We start from the raw sequence: 23,746 nt of genomic DNA on the forward strand, positions 1-23,746 counted from the left end.
TTTTTCCCTTTTGTGTCTCAGGAGCCTACCCTCACCCGACCCTCCACTCCCCACCCTCCGTGTCCAAGGCAACAAAAAGAAGAGGGTTATTTTTTTATTTATTTTTTATTTTTTACTTGAGGTGTCCAGGACTTGATTCACCCCTTCATTAGCTGAGAGAGGACTTAGCTTCAGAGAATAAAAGAGAACTATGAGAGCTAAAGCAGTTCCCACTCTTGATGGGAACTTGGATTTATAATTTCAGAAGCATTATCTTGTCTTAGCCTTTTCTCCACCCCAAATCACATTCTCCGTGTGGGATAAAGCTTGAACTTACTCTACCCAGGTTCATTTGTGCACATGGGTAGGTGTCTTCTTTCTTTTCTTTTCTTTTTTTAATTAATTGATTTATTTTTTATGGTGACATTGGTTAACGAAGCCCAATAACTTTCAGTGGTACACTTTAACAGTAAGGCATATATATGTTTACACTGTGTGTTCACCTTCCATAGTTAGATTTCTTTCTGTCATCACATATTTGACCCCCTTGACCTCATCTACTACCTCCTCCTCCCCCATTCCATATCCTCTGGTAACCACTAGTCTATAGTCCATGTCCATGAGTTTCTGTTTGTTTGTCCTGTTCATTTGTTGCATTTAGGTTTATATCCCACATATAAGTGATATCATGTGATTTTCAACTTTTTCTGTCTGGTTTGTTTCGCTTAGCATGATTACCTTGAGGTCCATCCATGTTGTCACAAATGGCAGTATTTCATCTCTTCTTATGGCTAAGTAATATTCCATTGTATATATGTGCCACAGCTTCTTTATCCAATTATTTATCATAGGATTACTTCAGTTGCTTCCAGTCCCGGCCACCGTGAATAATGCTGCTATGAGCATCAGTGTGCAAATATCTTTTCAGATATGGGTTTTCAAGTCTTTGGGGTAAATACCCAGTAGAGGGATTGCTGGATCATACGGTAGATCAATTCTTAGGTTTCTTTTTTTTTTTTTTGAGGAACCTCCATACTGTTTTCTTTAGTGGCTGTACCAATTTGCAGTCCCACCAGCAGTGTATGAGGGTTCCTTTTTCTCCTCATCCTCTCCAACGTTTGTTATTACTTGCACATAAACTATTTCTCGAAGGAGCCTAACATGAAGGCCAATGAGGCTAACATATATTAATTTCCTTTTTTTTGCTTCCTATAAGTCAAGTGTCCCCAACCCCTTGGCTGCGGACTGGTACCCATCTGTGCCCTGTTAGGAACTGGGCCACACAGTAGGAGTTGAGCCATGGGCTAGCGGGCAAAGCTTCATCTGTATTTGCAGCCACTCCCTAGCACAAGCATCACTGTCTCAGATCATCAGATATCAGATTCTCACAAGAGCAGTGGTCCCTAGTGCGGAAAATGTTGGGGACCACTGAATAAGTGATCCCAGTAACACTCAAGTGCTGTTGCAGAATAGAAGAGTTCAATTCTTGGTATACTCTTTCTCATTTAGAACCACTTAACTAGAAAGCTCGATTGCCTATATTTTATTCAAGTTCTTCAAAATGATAGTTTTATTTATAATAATAATTCAAAGTACTTTGTAACTTTCTGATTATTATGGCAAAATAAATTATGTTCTATACCTTTGATATTAAGTGAATTTAATGCATATGAATCTAAACACTGATAAGTGATTGCTATATAGCAACTACAAAGAGTCCATACTATTAGAGTAATTTGAATATCCTATTTATGAACTATTCCAAATAATTTAATTGAATTTAGTGTTAGAACGGATTTGTAAATAGGATAGAATAAATGTTTTTATTAGTATGTATTTGCTATTATGTTAATGAAAATACTTTGCAAAATATTTTGTTTTGACATCATATCAAACTGTAGGATTTGCTAAAATTTAACAATGAATGAGAAGAGGATTAAGCAACTTTGGAGGAATAGTAAATTGTAAACTCCTAATAATAATGGACGTTTTTTCATATAGAAATCATGTGTTCTCTTGTTTTCTTTAACTCAGAGATTATAGATGTAGGGCAAATCTCATTTAAATATTGTTACCATTAGTTTATTATTGATACATGATACACTTTTCTACGAAAATGGCCATTAAAAGCAGTTATTTTTAAGGTAAGTAGATGTTCTGGGCTTTCTAGATCTTATTAAATTATGACAGCTTTCTTGTTTTATTTGCAGAATTTTTCCGAGAGCTCCTGGAGAATGCAGAAAAGTCACTAAATGATATGTTTGTACGGACCTATGGAATGCTGTATATGCAGAATTCAGAAGTGTTCCAGGACCTCTTCACAGAGCTGAAAAGATACTACACAGGGGGCAATGTAAATCTGGAGGAGATGCTCAATGACTTCTGGGCTCGGCTCCTGGAACGGATGTTTCAGCTGATCAACCCACAATATCACTTTAGCGAGGACTACCTGGAATGCGTGAGCAAATACACAGACCAGCTGAAGCCATTTGGAGATGTACCCCGGAAATTGAAAATTCAGGTCACCCGCGCCTTCATTGCTGCCCGGACATTTGTTCAGGGGCTGACCGTGGGCAGAGAAGTTGCAAACCGAGTTTCCAAGGTAATTGAAAATCTGCTATCTTTCTAATTGGTCTTTCACTTTTACTCTATTGTTAAAACAAATGCTTAAAAAAATTTAAGGTAAAAATTCTCAGTTACCATGGTCCTTGCTTTTAGAGAAATAAGCTAAATGTCAAAGCTTAATTCTGATTTTTTTTTCTTGCTTTGTGTGAGAGAAGACAGGATTTCAAGTTGTTCCATGTGGTTTAGAACATAATGTCAATATTTATCAGCAGTACTGCAGAGAAGCTTTTATCAGGAATGGTGTGAAAACAGGTGTCTTGTAACCATGGCCACTTGGCATTTCTGATCAGAGTTTTAAGGAGGATAAATACTCATGAAACAGTCTATCCAGAGCTTATAAGCCTCTAGTAGTGCACAAGGAGACAGTTTTCATGAGGCCTGCGAGTGGAGACAAGTTGTTTTTCAGAACACCAGCACCTACCATTTCTTTTACTTTCCCATCCCTGTCAAAGTGGCCGGATTCCTTAATCATGAAGGAAGAACTTTCTGATGACAGTTGTAGAACTGGATTAGGCAGGACTAATGAATGCAAAGTATAAATTCTGACGAATAATTTATTTTGTTATCGATTAGCTTTGTAATTCAATGCCACATATTGCATTGGATTTATGAGAAAGATAAACTAGTACACATTTATGCCTTTTTTTCAAGCTGTCTCTAAACCTTTAATGCAAGGGGTATTTCTCCACCGCTGTCTTTAAACATAGACTATTTCCTGTGTAGAATATATCTGCCCTTTTAAAAATTCTTACTCAATATTCAACTGTTCTTACTAAAAGGGCTTGACCACTTATGAGGTCAGTCCAACAAATAAACTGAAACATGATTAAGGGGTAAAGTAAAAACAATACATAACAGGAATCTAATATTATGTCACCCAAAGAAGGTCATATTTGTACAAAGATTATTGCCAAACACAACTTTCTTATTGCAGGACTGTGCTAAAGAGCCACACATTTTTCATAACTATCGGTACTGTCCTGCTATGTTTTTTTTTTCACATTAAGCTCCTCAATATGTATATCTTAGCATAAAGTTCATGTATACTTTTAAAAATGTTTCTCTATGGCGCTATTTGTAAAATCCATAGCAATCCATTTTAAAATTATGTTTTTAAAACATTTTTTGAGCACATGGAAAGATTATTTGCAAGGAGGCTCTAAAGGGGATAATCACAAGGAATTAATAATATAAAGGGCATAAGTCTCTGATTACAGAAACTGTCATTTTTTTTTAAATCAAAAATCAGCAATGTTCTAGACTAAATAATAGAGCCCTAAAAGTGGATTGATAAGGAATTGGCAGGTGGAATAGAAGAAGAAATACGATTATCTGCAAAAGTCTGTAAAATATACATAAATATACAAAATAAATATATAGTCCATGTATTCTTGAGCAGTAGATTTTGTTTTTAAAAAAAGTTTAGTCACAGAGCCTTTGTTTTTGTTGAAGAATGAAATATACAGCCAGCTTTGAGAAACATGAGGTAAGAAATTCAAAGCATGGATCCGTCTATGCAAAAACATCCTGATTGTTTATATTGGTTCTGCCGGAGTGCGAATAATGTTTAAATGCATATATTTTGGTTTTGGGAAATTCCCGTGAGATAAGAGAATCTCGTCTAGCAAAGTCTTTTAAAAGCCTCAGTGAGAGTTGCTACAAATTCTCTTTTTTTCTCAGTAGATGGCATTAACTACTGCCTGGAGATGGCACCTCCCCTTTGTCATTCCTTGATTGTCTCAGTCTAAGGTCTTTGTCTAACAAAATCTAACATGGTTCTTTTCATGGTAAAGGTTTACATCATGGACCAACCACCAGTAGAGTATGACCTTTGCTTTTTTTCCAGATGTGGTAAGGGATATACTCTGTAACACCAAGGTCTCGTTTCCCCTGATTCTGTCATAACCAACATTCACTTGCAGAGCAGCAGCTATGTGTTTGCGATGTAGTTTGTGGTCATATAATCATGGAATGTTCACTGTTCCATGCAGGTATTGGCTTGTCTAACCTGAATTTTCTTTGCCCTACTACACTCAAATTATAAGACCCATTCTGATATCTGGGTACCACCATCTGGTGGGTGGATGGGTAGATGATAGATGATAAATAAATAGATATAGATATAGATAGATGATAGATAGATAGATAGATAGATAGATAGATAGATAGATAGATAGATAATGTGAATATATAGACTTGGTTTACAAGAAACTGAGCACTTATTCTCAAATAATTTATTACTTAGGGATTGAAGTATTTTACCAATGAACTTTCTCACCTCATGAATGACAAATGGGCTGTACCTGACCAAACCAGAAGTACATCTGCTGGGGCTATTTGGATGCTGAAAATCATCAGCACCCAAACATTTTTTTTTGTAAAACAAAATATTACGAGGACTAAATATATAAAGAGAAACAAGAATGGTGTTTGAGATTTAAGCGCTTTAAAAATCTGAAGTCTCCTCATAGTTTGTTATTTGAGTGATTTATGGATGGCAAAATGATTACAGAAAGTTAAGTAATTCAAGACAAAATTCCCAAATGAAGATCAACAAACTAACTTATTTCTTGCATTTTGGTTTGTGGGATATTTTTTTCCTTCAATTGCTCTCTCCTCTTTCAATGGCTTCTTCAGTCTTGGAAGTCATCATTAATAGCGTCTAATTAATTGTTTTGACTGGAAAATGTATCTCTTTGGCAAACACAACAGTTAGACACAAATATTTTGACACAACATTATAGGAAATTTTCTTACCAGAAATGGAGAACTAATTCGTAGGCGTAAACATAAATACTTTTAAAACTTATTCTTGCCATCTCATATATAGAAATATGGTCTTTTTGTAAGCTTTGAGTGGAGCAAGTTAATTTAAGTAACTGAAGACATAGTTCTTAGAAGTGTTAAGTGATCCTGGAGTGAATATTTGTGGTCATTTAGCCAGGATTCATTTTCTATGTGAATGACTGTTTTTGAGAGTGCCATGTGTTGACAAGATATGATGAATCAGTAACTCATACTGTACCAGTGGAAGTATAAATTGATGTTTGGATAATGATTCAAAAATACCTGTATTATTGCAAAAGTGGATATTCCAAAACTGTAATTCTACACCTGGAGAAACTGTTTCACACGTGTACAGATAGATAAATAGAAGAATGTTCATCGCAGTATTGTTTATGATAACATAAAAAATTAGAAATAACCTAAGTGGCCTATCTATACAAATGATCTTATCATACCATGAAATTCTATGGAGCACTGGAAAATAAGTGAACAATAGCCACACTTGTGCATAAATCACAGAAACCTCATTTTGAGAGAAAAAAAATAAAATCACCAATGAACACATACCATTTATATAAAGCTCAAAAAATTCAAAAGTAAGCAATACATTATTTAGGAATAAAAATACATGCGATTAAACTGGAGAAATTTTTAAAAATTATAAACAATCCTCTCAAACCTCAGATGGTAGTTAGTTGTCTCTGAGGATTAGATCTGGAGGTATTATAAAAGAGGGATGGATATACAGGGGTTTTCAAAGTTACTAATAACATACTTGTTCTTAAGCTCTGTGTTGTGTGTGTGTGTGTGTGTGTGTGTGTGTGTGCGCGCGCGCGTGTGTAAGATTTTTTAACAAGAGATTCAAGTGAAGTAAGACTTTATCATTATTCATCTATAATTCTTTTCATCTGTGCAGATTATGATCAAGTCCCTGGGCTGCCCTCAGTTGTTTGTCAGATTTACTGTTTATGGATTTGTTAACCATTCACTTTCCATGTTTTATATTGTGCTGAATGACATCAGGTAAACATAGAAGACAAAGCTTTAAAAGGGAGATAAAAACAAATTTTTATAATATTGTAGCCTTGAAAGAAATGGTCTGGACTATTTTTCAGTGCTGCTTCTTTATTAAATCACCATCCTCATCCCGTTATACATACTCATTAATGAATGGAAACATGGATGCCAGCATCCCTCTTAGGGCTTGTCAGACACTGTGAAGAACACAAAAAAGAGGGCTGCATGCAGAGGTATAAACAGATTGTCTGCTTAGACCAAGCTTTAATTATTCATTTTGAAGGCAAATGATGAAATGACTCTAGTATCTTCACTGGTTCATCTTTATGCCATTTAAACAAAGGAGACGACTTTCATATCTTTCTGCTTTAATCAAAGTGACTTCTATGAGTAAAAACTGTAAATTGTGTCAATAGAAACTTCATCAATAATGCAAGTCATTTTATTGATTCTTTCCAGACAAATTAGATAGGTTGTAGAGCTGGATCTGTAGAATTTGAACTACTGTCAAATAATGTCATGCATCTTTCAATGTATTTGTCTGTCTGTCTGTCTGTCTATCTATCTATCTATCTATTTATCTATCTATCTATCTATCTAAAATCTTTATGATTTTGAAAAGGAAGTCTAGGTTTTAGTCAATAGTGAGACTAGAATATTTTTATTAATAGACACCTGCCTATCTCTGCTACAAAGACTATTGTTTTTAAATGAAGAAGCTCTTAACTGGTTTATATACCTGGGTAAACAGACTTGCATTAGCAATATGTGCCTAGAAAGCAATAAACAGAGAGTCAATTTTCAATAAATGTGGTTGATAGACTATAAGGCTGAAAAGAATTTGTCATCAAATTTGATAAAATGAAGGCTACGAAATATATTCATTTGGAGCACTCTCTAATTACAATGGAAAGGTGTTCTGAAGAATTTACTATGGATATAATTTACAAGAGAAATGGTATTCTATTTAGCTGTTTGCTTTTGGGAAAGAATTTAAGATACAAAGACCACCTGTCTTAGCTATCACTTGAATTATTTGTTTTGTTCCTTCGGTAGTGATCTTTAGATTGGAATTAATTTTTTGTGGAGTCATCCAGAAATGAAAAGGACCACAAAAAAGACTTAGGTGAATGAAACCTTTTTATAATTCTTCTGTGGTTAGTATATTCTATTTTGTAATTAATGATTATTCAGTGTATGTTACTTCATAATATAGCACTAGGAAGAATAGGTAAGCCTTTTGAAATCATGAATAATGCTTATATGTTTACAACTTTTAAGTCACCATGTCAACATAAATAATTTATGCTTGCTACTTTATGATGGTGGTTTAGACATTATGTTATATTATATTTAGAAAGTACTTAAGTGCTTTGTAGCCAATAAATAGATAATTTTGTAGTAAAGAATAGTAACAAAATATTAGTTCTAAGAGCCATAACAACAAAAATAACTTAATAATATAATTCATTGGAAATATATAAATTTTACTATGGTCCATGTGCTGTGATAAGCACTGGAAATCATAGAAGTATAAGGAAGTCTGAAGTCAGAGGAAGAAAAGAACATTTTCCTTCAAAGATGGCATGTGGGATCTTACAGATGAGTTTAGAGAATTAAGGCAAAGGTCCCATTTTGAATAAAATAATTTGGTTGTTGTCATTAAAACAATTAAAATATTTTTTATTAATTTTATGCTTCCTTGCTAATGTATATAACTTAGAAGTATAAATTTGGAAAATGGTTGCATTATAAGAAGAAGATAAATTTGAGGAAAATGAAGTCAATTATTTTTAATACATTAAAAACTATGTATCTTATCTTCTTGTTCTTTTTGTAGCTTGTCTATTTCTAATACCTATACGTGAGTTGGGCAATTTCATTTTAAAAGTATACTATCTGTTAGAATTCCATTAAAATGAGCACCTTTCTACTCATTGAATTTAATTTGGAAATTGTATTCATATCGAAAGGCGAAGTTAAGAGTTTCCTTTACTATGTCTAAATGCAACATGGCTTGAAAAAGTTTGGGAATCACAGTTCTGACTATACCATATCTAACAGGTATCTTACTCACCCCTAAAGAATGAGTTGAATGGTTATAATAACCGAACATTCATCAGATCCAAATATGGATTCTTGTAAAAATAGAATTATTTTGAAGATTTAGCTGGATTCTCATGAATAAACATTTGTTCAGTGTATTTTCTATGTTAAGTACTGTAGGTAAGTTCTTGAGATACAAAGACTAAGCAAGTTAAAGTACTTGCAAGTACTAATGGAGAAGAGAGAAGCAGAAACAAGTAATATCAGTACATAATGAGAGAATTGTGCAGTCAGTGTTTTGGGAACAGAAAGGACAGGCACTTAGCTCAATATTGAACTGCAAGGAAACATTCATCGCTATAGAAGCGTGATCCATATATTGAAGGATGCGTGGGCATAAGCAGGTGGTGAGAGTACCTAGCACGGTGAAGGTTGCTTCAGGCAGAATAAACAACTGAGCAGAAGCATGGAGGTGTGAAACCAAATGACGTGTGTAGGGAGCTAGAAGCATTTGGTATTCCTGTGGCTTAAAGTATAATAAGGCAATGAATAGCGAGAGTTAAGGCTGCAGACCTAAACTGAGCCCTTGAATAAAAACTATTTCACTAATGACTTTTTTGCATATTTGTTTTCCTATATAATTAAAAAAGAACTTTCTGTGGTTAGAAGCCTTCCAATACTTTTGAGGGACAAACGTGCTGAGCACCGACTATGTGCTGGTTATTGTTCCATAAGAAACAGGAAATAACAATGAGTAGCTTTGTCCTTGAGGAAATCACTGTCTATCCAAAGTTCAGATGTGGTGCAAATGATCAGATAAAGGTGGAGGGGTGCATAGATTACTATGTGAAGCAAGAGAAATACAAGATTCCCTTTACCTTGAGAAATTAGAAAAGGCACCTGAGAGTAATAGGCAAACTTAAAGAATGAATAAGACCTTACTGAGGGAGAAAAGATGTAGGGCTTCTGGCCAGAGGCCCAGCAGGTGCAAAGACACAGATCATGAAAGGTCATGTTTTTTTGGAAATGAGGTCACAGAGCAGATTTGGGCTGTATTATTTGGGTCTTATATTTCAAGTTGAAAAATTTGAAGGACTTTGCATAGGCAAAGGGTAACAGCCAAGGTTTTTCAAAAGACAAGTGTGTGATCAGATTTTTACTTAAATAAGATGGTCCATGGGGGATGATAAAAGAGCGGGAGAGACAGATGTCAGATGCGGTGATGGGAAACTATTGTAATTGCATATGAGCAGTGACGAGCCCTGTGACAAAGCAGGTGGAGCAGAGTGGAAAGTGCATCTGGAGAAAAACAAACAAACCGGCATGGTAGATATTTATTTATATATATACTATGTCTACTCAGGTTGTATCCCCAGCATCCAGCACCGTTCCTGGCATACAGTTTGTTCCCATTTAGTAACAGTTGTCTGACTGCTGACTGGTTTGAGAAGCACCAACATATAAATGTTTTTTGGCAAAGTATGGAAACATTTAGCTACAGAAAGAAGAGCACAAAATCAGATGAAACATCAGGGAGTGTAAATATTTAAAGAGGATACAGAAAAGGAAGACAAATGACCAGAACTAGGAAAGCATATCGTCCTGAAAGTAAAAAAAGAATCTCAAGAAATAAGGTAATCAACAGCATCTAACGTTGAAGATAGTAAAGTGAGAGAGGCAGAGAAAATAAACCTTTGAATTGGACCACTAGGATGTTACTAACTATAGCAAGAACAGTTTGACTAGAGTGGTTTTAATTGGTTGAGAAGTTAACTCTTTTGCCCCTACACATTTTAGAATGGGCTGGACAAAGCATGGTCCCTGCACTGGTAATCAAACATGAGCGAGCTGTTATAGTTCTGTAACAAGTTAAGTACAAAAATTGAAAGTGTTTTATAAAAATCTGGAGAGCAATTTCACATTGCTCCGACATCCAAGACAGCGTCAGTGGACCCTTCTTTAAATTTGTTAAACTCGCACAGTGAGTCTCCCGTGAAGTGAGCTTCATCTGAGTAGGATCAGTTATCAGGTCATGCCACACTGGGAAAAATGAAAGGATCAGCCAAAGTCAGTCTAGATCATTTGCACCTCAAACAGATGGTTTGAGAGTACTGTATTCTAGAACAATACTAACAACAAGAAATTAATGAATATATTTTGCTTAATTCTGTTGATGTGTTTGCGCTTTCTCTTTCCTGTGTGCAGTTCCCCTTTACCCTTTTTGGTGCCTTCCCGCCCTAGGCTTTTCCCCTGGAATACATTCTCCATGTTTACAACCATGAGGATCTCTCCTAAACCCAATTTGATTGGCATGTTACTGTTTGCCTGTGCCCCACAAGTACATAAACTCCTCTGGGGCCATGGAAATGTGTGCTACAAACAGATGTCTTTGTTACTAATAGAGAACATCCACTGGTGAAATGTGTCAATTAAGGTACACTACAAATAAAAAAGGCCCAAGAATAAAACTCCAAAGCTGTAACTCAAACAATGCTGCTTCTAAAAGGGCTTCATAAAGGAAAACGGACCTGACAGTTTATCCCAGTGTCAACGCTGACTCTGATTTTGGATATTTATCTCTGAATGCATTTATGCTTTTCCTACCAGAAGGTTCTGTGAAACAAGCTTTGAACAATAGTCATGCTGTAATTACTTACACATGCAAAAGCATGTTCAGAGTGCTGACAGGAGACGATGCAGGCTGTGTGATATCATAGGCCGATCTGGCAAGTTTGGAGGATTTCTCTTTTATTGTCCCATCTTCAGAGATTCAATGTTACAAGGACATTCCCTGAGGCAATACCAGTGAACTGTAGAGGTTTATGAGCCAAGATATACATCAAAAAGAATTTTAATAAAGCTTGGCAGATATATTGCATTAACAGTGCTGACATAGTGAAGTGGGACTTAGGTAGGGAGTATGACATATTGGTATTTTTTTTAAATGAGGTGTTAGGTCATAGAGAATTTGATTATAAGAAAGATGGGGAGGTTATATTGTTACATACCATAGATTTTCTCCATAGTTATCTTTGTGATTACATGCAAAGGTTATTCCCCTTCACATGTCTGCATTTTACCTTTTCATCTTGATGAGCAATATTCAGTGCAAACACAATGGATTGATCCCAGATGCTTAGAAAATAGTAATCATCCCACACAATATCGAAAATTTACATTTCTTTGCATCTAAATTGGATAGCCAAGAGTGAAAATGGCTAGTTCAGAGTGTCAGTAATAGGATAATGGTGACTTTGACATTCAGATGTAAGTAAAACTGTGGCCTAAACCAAGTTAGCACCCATTGACACTTAAGTGGCTGGCATAAACAGATTTTTAAAAACTCATCTTTACCCTCTAGGAATATGCTGCATGTCAAAAATGCTCCTGTCATATTTAATACTCAGGAGATAGCAGGATTTTACATGGAAATTTTATCCTTTTCCGTTCATAGTATTAAAGAAGCCAACAAGGCGAACTTTTCTGTGTTCATTTTCTGTAGGATTTTGAGCATTTAAAAAGTTCATTCATTGAATATTTAAAGCTTTTATCGATACATTAATCATGGAAACATTATTCCATATATGATTCTATCTTAGATAGAAATATGAGTCTCTCCATAAAGACATATATTTGTTTATAAATAATGGGTGTTAAAACTTTCTTCTTTTGCTCTTGGCTCTCTAAAAACACATTCTCTTACTAGAAATATATCAAGATGTAAGGTAACATTTATTTCACTGTTTTTAAATGAAAATAGACAGCATTTAGTAAGAAATAAAAGATTTTATAATGATTTAAAAAATAGCAGAGTACCAAGCACTCTGCAGAGATCCTCATTCTTTTCTTCTTAGGGTTTTGTTACTCAAATTATAGGCTGGGTCAAGGATAATTCAACTGTGCTTGCAATAAAACATTTTATTGAAAAGGTGAATGTTGTGATATCCTGCTGCACTTGTAGACAGAAGATAACTGTATAAAATATTTATGTCACTATTTCCATAAGATATCAAAATATCTATTTCGGAATGGAGAAAATGTACCCTGACATTTTAGCTAGGATGGCAGAGTCCTGATTGAAAGTCTTTCTTATTTGTGCAGCATTTTATTTGTTTCTTTTGACGTGTGTTTGTGCATGTGTTAAAGTGATAACTTTTTCCCAATGACATTTGATGTGCCAATTGTTTAATAAATTGTAAAACCTTTGACTTTCAGTTATCCAAGGTTTCCCTCTTGATTAATTTATACATTGTCACTTGTGTTGTGACTGTGAAACAATAGCAGTTGGGGAAATGCTATAATCTTATGAATCACTCAAGCCAAATGGACATTTTTTCCCCCTTCAAATTACCAAAAACGTTTAATTAAAAATTACGATTCTAGCTTAAATCACCTGGATATTTATTTTTATTGGTAGTCAGAAAAATAATTGTATGCATTTTTACATATCTCTTTCTGACTATGAAATTAATATGTGCTTATTCAAAAAGAAAAGAATGTTGAAAACAGAAGAGCGAAAGAATGAAAACAAAATAATCCTAAATTTCCTTTACCCAGAGATAACTTTTGTCAAAACTTTTGTTTCTAGTCTTTTTGTACCTCTAATATAGTTTTATAATATATAAGTATTAAATCATTTGAGCTACTTACTATTGAAGTCTATTTTTTTCACTTTAACATTGTAAGTATTTTTCCACATCAATAGCATTTCTTTAAAATTTACTCTTTAAATTTCTTAAAGATTTTTTTACAACCTAAGGTATTTGTTTGTTGCCAATATATCTGAGGATCTTTCACAAATAGTCACCCCCTGGATAGTCTTACTAAGAGAATTGAACAACTGTCTTCTTAAGTAGTTTATGTGTGTGCACATGTGTGGGGGCATGTTTAGCTTGACTCGTTTTGTACCTGAATGCCGGCATACATGGGAGTTCTATGATTCTCTTATCATGTATTCAACTGCTTAAATTTATTTTTTGATTTACATATACTCCAGACAACTGTATTAATTAGATGCAGTTTTTAAAAAAAAAAAAAAAAAAGATGCAGACCTTAAGTGGAGGTGGGAATAAGGCTGATAGAAAAATGTTTATTAGAACTCCTTGGACAATACTTCTCATTCAGCCAGAAATCTGGATCTAAGCCAAATTGCAAACTGGTGTCCTTTGGTTTTAACTGGGCCACAGGCATGTTTTATTTGGCATGAATTCTTTAAGTTTTCAAATAATGTTCTGAAATGACGAGGATTGACATAAAAATGTGAATTTCTACAATTTCTTAGATGATATGACAACCCTGAAGATTTATTCTTAATGGCAAAAGTCAGCTGAAGTTAAATTATGTTTAAACGGAGTTTGTTTTATCTTGAACATCCATATTGCAGTTTGAAACAGGTCTGATCACCCCTGGAGTTGGCCTGATGCTGAAGTTGGTATTACTTACCTTCTATTGCAATCTGGCTCTTTTTCACATAATGGAGAAACGTTTCTAAGTTGCTGTCTTTATTTAAGTGAAAAACAAGTAGGGCCACATTTCAAGAAAAAACAATGAAAAGTGAGAAGATTATATTTTTTGGAATTTAGAATATCCTAAATATTTAATATGCAAACAGTATCTATGTTAAAAAAAAATAGGGAACTTCACTCATGGTTAACAACCAAGTTTGCAATTGAATTTACAAACCATCCTTGAAGCTTCCTATTAACCATCACTGTAAGGTGAGCATTATTCTTTAATCAAATAAAAACAAATCAATAGCTAAGAAAAAATTCTACTAGCAGGAAAGAATTTTTCTCTTTAATGACCTTAAGAACATCCTTTAATGTACATAATTAGAAGTTCACTCCTGCTGAAATGGACCTAGCAAGCACAGGCCTAGAATTTTTCTTATCAATGTCTTCATAACATCATCATCATTATCAAATTACCTCTCTTTCTAATGTAAAGGGAAGCTAACGGTTATTGAGTGTTTGTCAGCCACTATGTTAAGTACTTTACACACATTGTCATTTAATCCTTATGATAAAGCTATGAGATAGGTATGGTTTTTATCCCATTTATTAGGTAAGGAACCTGGGACTGAACTGGAAGGAGCCTGAGCTGTAACTCTACACTACTTCTCACAGTTGAGGCTTTTATCTTTGAATACAGCAACGTGGTATTTGGCAGTCCTATCCAAAAGAAATAGGATGGGATCCACTCACGTAATTTAAAAATCGCTATAAATACATTAAAACTGAAAGAAACAAGTGAAATTAATTTTATCAATAAATATTACTGAACTTGACATATCTAAAACATTGTCATTTATAAATATAATCATTACAGAAATTATTAAGAAATTTTAATGGTTTGTGTAGTAAGTCCTCAAATTTCAATGTGTGTTTTTCACTTAAAGCAGATCTCAGCTTTGGACTAGCCATATTTCACATGTTCCAAGAGCCACATGTGACTAGTGGCTAACACATTAGACGATATAGATATGTTGTTCTAATGCATTCTTTACCTATTTAAGGTAAAGAATTTTAGGAACTAACACCAGGAAGTCTAAACTCTTGTGCTTGCTGGTTTATACATTTCATCCAGTTATAAGGAAAATAGGGAAATATTCTTACTTTGCATAATGTGCTTTGGGCCCTGACTGGAATGCTAACATACGTAACGTAGACACTTTATTGAGAGATTTGTACTTGTCAGTCCCTCAAAGGCCTTGCATGTGGTACTATCATTGTCCTTAAGTGTAATGAGCAGCAGGAAGATTGTAAATCACCAGGATGAATTAATCTGTGCTTTTTAATCTAACCTAGGGAGGTGGCTTGAGACTAATGAATTCAGGAGTTGGCAGGTTTCTGTGGGTGCCAACATCCATAGTAAACAAAATAAATAACTGCCCAATTACATCTCAGAGGACAGTACTTATGGAAGTATCTGGCTCTTAAAGAGCAGTCTTAATACTTATAAAAGTGGCCTATCATTGGATCAAATGACTCAAAACCACATGACTAACTTGTCTTCAGACAGATTTGAGGATATTTCCATAATTTTTAGTTATAGAATGTACTTTTCAGGTAAAAGCCCCTATAGCATTGGTTCTCTTAGATTTATCATAAAACATATTAGCACTTAGTTTTTAAAAGAAATTGAGAAATTATAGTTTTAGTGAATTAGTATTTGGATGCATAAAATGGTGCACTAAGAGTTGACAAAGTTGATGTTCATCTTTCCAAAATGCTTGTCACTGGAGAGGGATCCTATCTAATAATTCCTATTGTGGAATGGATACTTTCATCACCTCTGCAAACTGTAATTTGCTATTGGGTTTCCCTTCTGTGAAGCAGAGGATCACATCAACCTGGTACATGTAGCTCTATGGCAGCCACCGTATTCTGGATACACACAGCTTTCTCCCAGGGTCATAACACTGTGGTGCTTGAGAGCTGACTTCATACTTATGTTATAATTCTATTCATTAAATTAATTTAGAATATATAAACTAATTTATTGTGAGATTTAAAATCGCTTTTCTCAAGAGAACCCAGAATATTAAGTTACTAGTTTTTTGAGCATAACTGACTCAATTTCAGTGGGCAGGGAATTTAATGTCACCATCCCATAATTTTAGCTACACAGTGTCATTTTCTTATTACTTTCCACTGCTGACTTAAAAATCTGTTCCAGAGTGTACAAGTGTCAGAGCATTAACCACAGAGAGATAGTTTGTGGATCACTTCTGTTCATCCGCACCTCAGATTCTTACTTTGTCTTCATTCTAGCACCTACAGTCACATTTCCTTTTTGGTACTCATGGACCCTGAAAACTAATCTATTGAAAACTAAGCTTAATAATTTGGAGCAGCACAATCACCTCGTGGCCTCCTTAAAGTCTTTTTCTTTCTGCGTTGCTTCTATCTATATTTCTCCATGGCCTTTGCCTGTTTCTGCTGAAATCTAAACTCCGATCACCTCAGGTGTAGACCATTGCCTACTCAAGGCAATTTTTCCAGGTTTAAGCCCTGTACCTTCTTTCCAGCATCCCGAGAACATCTTCATCACATCCTATTTTGATTAAGTTGTTGGCCTCTTCATAAATCCCAACAGTATATCGCTTGTCAATTACTCCAATAATCTGGAATATTTACTGAGTGCTAGCTTTCTTCCTAGATCCAAACTCGAAATGACAGATCCCCATCTATAAGAGATAGACAAGGCTAAAGTTGGCAGCCTAGCCTTAAGTCTTCAATCTCTCATTCATCTTGCTGCCTTGGATCTTAGTCATAACTCTATGTTCAGGTTTTTTAAAAGCAAATTTGTTCAAGCTTTGCCCCATGTGAAAGTTTTTGTGACAATTTCTCTGCCATTTTCATTACCTGGCAACCTGCACTTCTTTCCCCATCAAATCATCTCTCCTTATTCAAAACTTACTAAAACCTACTTTTTGTCACTTCTAGTGTCTCCAGGAAGCTCTTTTCAACCTAATCAGTTTCTTTTTTTTTTTTTAACGCAGCCTCTTTTCAAAATTTCTATATTATGCTTTTACCATGTTCATATGGAGTTCTTCATATTTTTAAAAAATATTCACATTTTTCTCTTCATCCTGAAGATTGTAACATAGCACCTAAGGAAGGAATGTGCCTTCCATCTCTAATATTTCTCAGGGTAAGCACTACTGCCATTGGGTAGGGTAGCCATTGAATAAATATTATTACTGCTGTTATATTATTTTTTTTTCCTTTCTTTTAGTCTTATTGTAGTTGGAATGGCAGAGAGAGGTACTATCCAATTGTGGTATAACATTTTCCACTTTCTTATAAATAGTGTCCTGAATTTCTCATGGTTTTAGGAAAGGATGTAATATAGGTCTTTCTAGAATACTACCTTCCCCCCACAGAAAAAATATTAAATTCTCAGTGCATGTGTTTACTCAACAGAACTTTAGCTCCGTTATATGTTTTTTAGGACATCCATGCAGAAAGACATTGTAGACAAATGAAAGATTAATGACTGAATATAGAGTGAGAAGCCATGCACTTCCTTAGTTTTCACCGAGACAATCTAATAGCTTGACATCTCTCAAAGAGTAATGAATCTTCATTTGTATTCCAGATTTCCAAAATATTTATATCTATATCATCCATCTGTATGTAGATATAAATATCCATGCTGTTTCAGAGCCACTGGTGCAACTATTCTTTTGCTCCTAATTTCCCTTCATGTATTAGTAGTCATCTATTCAGAGTCTCATTAACTACATGATCATAATTTAGTTCAGCGAAATATTAGTGGAGAGAAATGTGGTTTCACAGTCTTCAAGCATCAACATTGTAGATTTCCTTAAGTGCGGTTAAGTAGAAGAGAAAGATGTACCAGAATGATGAATCTTGAGAATATTTTTACTGCGTGTTATAAGAATTATTAAAGGGAAGGAAAAGAAATGAAGGGAAAAGCAACTAATCTCATTTTTAAAGTGCTCACATTACACATTCACAATTAAGCTGTTCTGATTTCTGTAATTAAAATAATTTCCTCTGAGAGGCCTTGATAGTTCATGCCCATGAGTAAAAAAAAAGAAAGAAAGAAAGAGAGAGAGAGAGAGAGAGAGAAAGAAAAAGGAAGGAAGGAAGGAAGGAAGGAAGAAAGAAGGAAGGAAGGAAGGAAGAAGAAAGGAAGGAAGGAAGGAAGGGAAGGAAAGAAGAAGGAAGGTGAGAAAGAAGGAAGGAAGGAAGGGAGGAAGGGAGGAAGGAAGGAAGGAAGGAAAAATGGCCGTCGTCATGAATGAACGATTGAAAGAAAGGTCTTATTCACATGCTTTAGTTCCTATGAGAAATCTTTAAAAACAAACCAGGCATGGAAAAGACAATCAGTAAGGTTAGCCAGCGGTCATTTTAGCAATCCATGAGATGTATTAGTTCATATATTTATTCGTCTCTTCATTCAGCAGACATTTATTGAGCATTAACTCCTTGGCAGGTACAGTTGGTACAGTGACGAAGGCCTAGCCCTGCCCTGAAAGAACTCCCATTTCAAAGTGGGTACCAGACAAACGAAGAGTAAAGGGTGGTAAGTGCTAAGACAGAGGTACATATGGGTTGTAAGAAGGCAGGTGTTCATTGATACGAACTCATCTCATTTGGACCCTTTTTGCTTCAGAGCACTTTATTTTGTCAGTCATGGATTTAGCTTCAACAGAGACATCAATTTTAATGGCGACATGAAAATTCCCTGTTTAATTATGGAGAAAATAAACCTGTATATGCAATTAGTAAATATTATCAATCAGACACAAAGTACATGTTACTATTATTAGGAACTATTATTATTCTATTCATATATATAATATGAATAGATGCTATACCATAAACATAATATGAATATAACCCAGAGAAAAAAGTAAAAGGAAGAGAAACTTCATGTAATCCAGAGCACTCAAGAATAGGAGATAAAGATAACTGGGATTGAATTCTTACTTTGACCCTAAGTAGTTATCTGAATGTATTCATTTCTTTCCTCCTTGGTGGAGTGTGTGGGACTAGATAAAAGGCTTTATCGAGAGTAAAATTCTCAATGTGGCAATTATTGGGATCATAGACACATGACCTAAAAACTAAGATATATATATTCATGACTGCACACTTGAATATTTAGATCTGTGAAGAAAAAGAGCTGGTCAGGTAATCCCCTCAGTAACAATTGATTTAAAAATTGTAGGCCGTACTTCCTTGTATGGCATGCCCCTAAGTGTTTTTGGACATGGCTTTGGAATCTATCCAGCTACTGCTTCTGGTTGTCACTCTTGTAATTGAGCTCACCCCTAAATCGGGGTGACACAGCTTACTCTTAAAATATTAGGTTGTTGCTCTTTTCATAAATCACTTCAAATTCCAGACACTATTGAGCAGTAGTATACCTGCATGCTTAATGGTTTCCATGGGCATCCTAGAATTAAACTTGTCTGCTGGGCAGATTCAAGTGCCTACCTACATTTACTATGCCGTGTTTTCGTCCATAATTTATAATTGAAATTTTGGCACTCAAGATGTATTTGTTGTTAATGGGTATTTCTGCTAGAGATAATGGATACTCTCCTGAAGAGAGGGCATTTGCAATGTTCTCTACTGAATTCAACATTTGATTGGCATGTGTGACCTAGGAAAATTGGCATAGCACCTTGTTAGAGGGCACAGTGCCATCTAACAGTCGGGGAGGAAATTAAGCTGAAAAGTGATCATAAATGAAGTCAGCTGGGAGTGTTCAGGAAGGAGTTTCAGGCTCTCTGAAGTAGAGGGAAGTAAATACTCTTATAAAAATCTTTTGCTTTTTTATGCGAAAGTTCCCATTGACTATATAATTTTTCAAATATATTTCAGGAAAATTGGTAAACTCATTTGCTAACTTGGAAGAATAACGTTTAAATTTTAATTGTATAATAAAGTTGCATAATAGCATATGTTTATATATACTCTACAATTTGGTAAATCAATATATCAAATCACACAGCCATTGGCTTTTATGTGTAGAGTGGAAGGAGTAGGGAATGTTATTCTTCTACCACTTCTTACTTGGTGAAATTTTCTGAGTTATTTCACCTGCAGAGTGGGGATGATGAGAAGTAGAGATGAGAAATGCTTACATGACATAGAAATATGAAAAAAAAAGAGGCTAACAAAAGTAGATTTTTTATGATTAAAATTATTCACCGATACTAAAGATTTATGTAAAAATAAAATAAATATATTCCAAAGTAGTCAACTATAAAAACCTACCAGAGAAGTATCAGTATTAAAAACTGTAATTTTTATACTGTGAATACGATAATTCTAATTATGAGATACCATATCTGCTCTGAGGAATAGGCTTTTTTATCTGTACTCTGGCATCATGATGCTCTGCAATAGACTGTAAACAACAAAAAAAAACACATGGAAGTCACCTGGGTTTTTGTTCTTTTCTAATACTTTTTTAAGTTTATGCTCAATCCTCTTTGAAAATGAATGCTTTCTAGGCTGCATGTAAGGTACGTGTGGGGCTGAATCCCATGGCAGTTTTAATTAAACTCATGTCTTAACCTGCTAAGAAAAAAACGGTGAGGACCGGTCATTTTATAAAAGAATTTGCTCTTTAAAAAAATAAAGTTCAATAGACATCATGCTCCTATTCTTTTCTTTACATAGTCCCCAAAGCATGCTAAGATTGTACTAGACAATCGATTAAAGCCAATATAAGTATTCCAAACAATTTCACGATTTTTACTGGAAAATTTCAGGACTTCATAAATCATGGGCCAATATTTCTAAGAAAAATACCAGCAGTTCTTTCTGGATGAAGTTAAAGGTAAAAACTTTCTTACTCATCAGTCTCTTTACCTATCCAATTAATAATTGAAAACCACTGGCAAGAGAAAATTTCTTTTCACAAACTCAGTTCTTGTGTTATTGATTGTGCACAAGAACAGGCTGTTTTTCTGTAACTTACACTTTTATTGTTCCCCGAGTGTTGACTTTAATATTATATTTCTTCTCTGTTGACTCTTCCGAATGACTAGGATCTATTTTCCAACCTAGATGGCTATTTCACCCTCTCACTGATTGGCCAGTATCATTCACAGAAGACAATTGCTTTTATGCTTGCTATTAGGTTTACTTTGATACCTAAACTTTTATTTCTAGAATCTTAGTATTTTATCATTTTTTAAACATTATACAGGTAACATAAATAATAATTTTAAGGAGTTTAAGTAATAATTTAAAATTCAGTGGAAAAGATAATTACTAATATTTTTGTAGAAATATAGCAGAAGCACTATGAACCATGTTCTCTTTATATCACCTATTGCCTGTTATGACTTTGTAATTAATTAGGGAAAGAAGTTTTATCTGGAAACCAAAACATGGTTTAAGGATAAACTATTTAAATGGTTTGAATTATTTACCAAAAAAAAAAAAAAAGAATCTGTCTTCTGAAGTATAGTTCTAGTAGGTTATATGACATCTTATTTGCTTTTCTGTGCACTTGCCTGTATGTAATTTTTTTCCTTCTTGGAAAATTGTGTTTGTGTGTATAGTTAGCACTATTGCAGTAAAGGAATCATTACATTTAAAGTAAAGTAAAACAATCAGTTCATTTTCATTTTACTATTCTATACTAAAAATTTTATTACCTTTCAAAAATTCTATAGAAGTTAAAGTTTATACCTGATTCACTGAGTAATTCTTACAAATCATAGTCCTTTATCAATTTATATTCAGAATGAATTTTTCTAATAGATTTTTCCATAAAATGCTGTAAGTGCTATATTTTCACTCTTAAATTTTTTTTGTTAAGATGAAATTGAAATTAAGAATTTTAAAATGTTACTATATTTAACACATGCATACAATTTGTTTCTTTTCCCGGTGTTAGTTGATTACTTTAGAGTTACATTCTGACAATAGTTTTATCGCTGTAAAGTAGCATAGGTAATCACATCCAACTCTATTCATGAGCCTAATACATTCCAATGTGATGTGAATACATTACACCTAATGATATATGCTAATATGTTTTCTGAAATCTTTATACTGAATCTCCAGAAAGACTACCCTATTCTTTATAATTTTATTTTCCCAAATTCAAATTATTATTGTCCTGTGAGATGAGAATATTTAAATACTATATGTGGACACGATTGAAGTCCACAAAACTATTGAAATTAATGAAACAAAATAACATGTTCATAGGTACTAGATACAATGACTGTAACTATTGTCAGATGTCAGAATCGCTTTAGCCTTTTCCATAAATCATGACAGTATCATTATCATATGTGTTCAATGACACTTCATGTTGCGAATGTGATTACAACCATAAAACAAAGAAAATAAGGAGGAAATCACTCATGAACACCTTGCATGAAAAGGTTAGGATGTCTCTTCTAAATTGTCATAATTCGATTACTAGGTGAGTCTATTAAACACAATTTAATGAAACTCGAAGAGAACAGAGATTTTCTCCATAATATTCAGATTCTTTTAAATTATTTCTTTATAAAAACTATATGAACAGTTTGAAGAACAGCAATAATTTCTTTCCTTCTAACCAATTTCTTATTTAGAAATTACCAATTCCCTTTTTATGATTCCAAGTTACCTCCTACTGAAAAAAAAAGTTTTTCTTTCAAGTAGTAGTGTTTCGTTTATTTAGAGATAGCATTAAATTTTATTATTTTGAGAACATGTTTTCTTTACAAATATGCTTTCAGTTTTTTAAGTTTCAAATCACTGTTGTCCCTTTACAGAATGAATTTACATATTTTCATTTGAATTATAGTGTTAAGATTTCACTGGTTATCCACAGAAAGCTCAAGTAAGGGTACTCTTGGCATTACCTATTTAATGTGTAAAAATTATCAATATTAAAAAAGAGAAGTTTTACCTAGTTAGGATATTTTCCAATTTTAAGAAACATCTATATAAATGTAATAATGTTTTCTAATTATAAAATACACAGTATTCATATCCATTAGTTATAAACTAATCCATTAATAATATAATATATTCTGCTCGATAACATATTCTTTGTCTCATTTTTGTTGTTCATATAAATTTACAACAATAAACTTACTTTCCTTAGAATAGTTCATTTTTAAATTGTTTGACTAATTGACCTTCCCACCTGTATGAATATTTACTTCTCAGATGAATATCAATTGGTTAGAAAGTATAAGCAAAATTCTATGATTCTCAGCTCGTGCTGAGGATAGGGGAGCACATACAGGAAATTTTTAAGTCCTCTGGACATTAACATTCAACGACCATTAATTGAGCACTTAAAACTTGTCTCGGGTTCTTTGATCTGTAGAGTGGATCAAAAGATTCAGAAGACACGGACCCTAGCATAGTAAGACACATAAGAATATAAATAAATGAGTAAGCTACAGGGAAATGACTAAAACACATGTAATGAGGGTATTTGAACAGCTTACACCAAGTAGTAGGTGATAACCTCTGCGTTGGGGATGAAGGGGATAGTTGGTGAACATCCTTGGAAAGAACCTCAATATACTGGGGCTGGGAATATGTTTGCAAAGATGAAAATGAGTTTTCCAGGTGGGCAACATGTAGAAGGTTATTTCACATAGATAAAACAGGTATGAAATGGTGTGTAACATAAATTATGAGGAAAAAATAGACTGGAAAAGTGAGCCAGATCTGGATTGTGAGTCATGGGTCAGCTTAATACCTAGTTAGCTGACCTTCGTACCTGGTTTATTGTACCACTATTTTAGAGAAAAATTTTAATTAGGCAAAGCAAAAAGTTT

General features: G+C 34.1%; 1 protein-coding gene across 1 annotated transcript in view; it reads left to right on the plus strand.

The window, feature by feature from the left end:
• GPC6 (glypican 6) overlaps positions 1 to 23,746 on the plus strand; it is a 984,775-nt gene that overhangs the window by 474,244 nt on the left and 486,785 nt on the right. Inside the window, exon 3 of the mRNA XM_039837677.1 lies at positions 2,190 to 2,581. Within this exon, the coding sequence (XP_039693611.1) occupies positions 2,190 to 2,581 (392 nt within the window). The remainder of the gene's footprint in view (positions 1 to 2,189; positions 2,582 to 23,746) is intronic.

The sequence above is a fragment of the Pteropus medius genome, unplaced genomic scaffold (genome assembly GCF_902729225.1).
Source record: "Pteropus medius unplaced genomic scaffold, Ma_sr-lr_union100, whole genome shotgun sequence".
Taxonomy (NCBI): Eukaryota; Metazoa; Chordata; class Mammalia; order Chiroptera; family Pteropodidae; genus Pteropus; species Pteropus medius.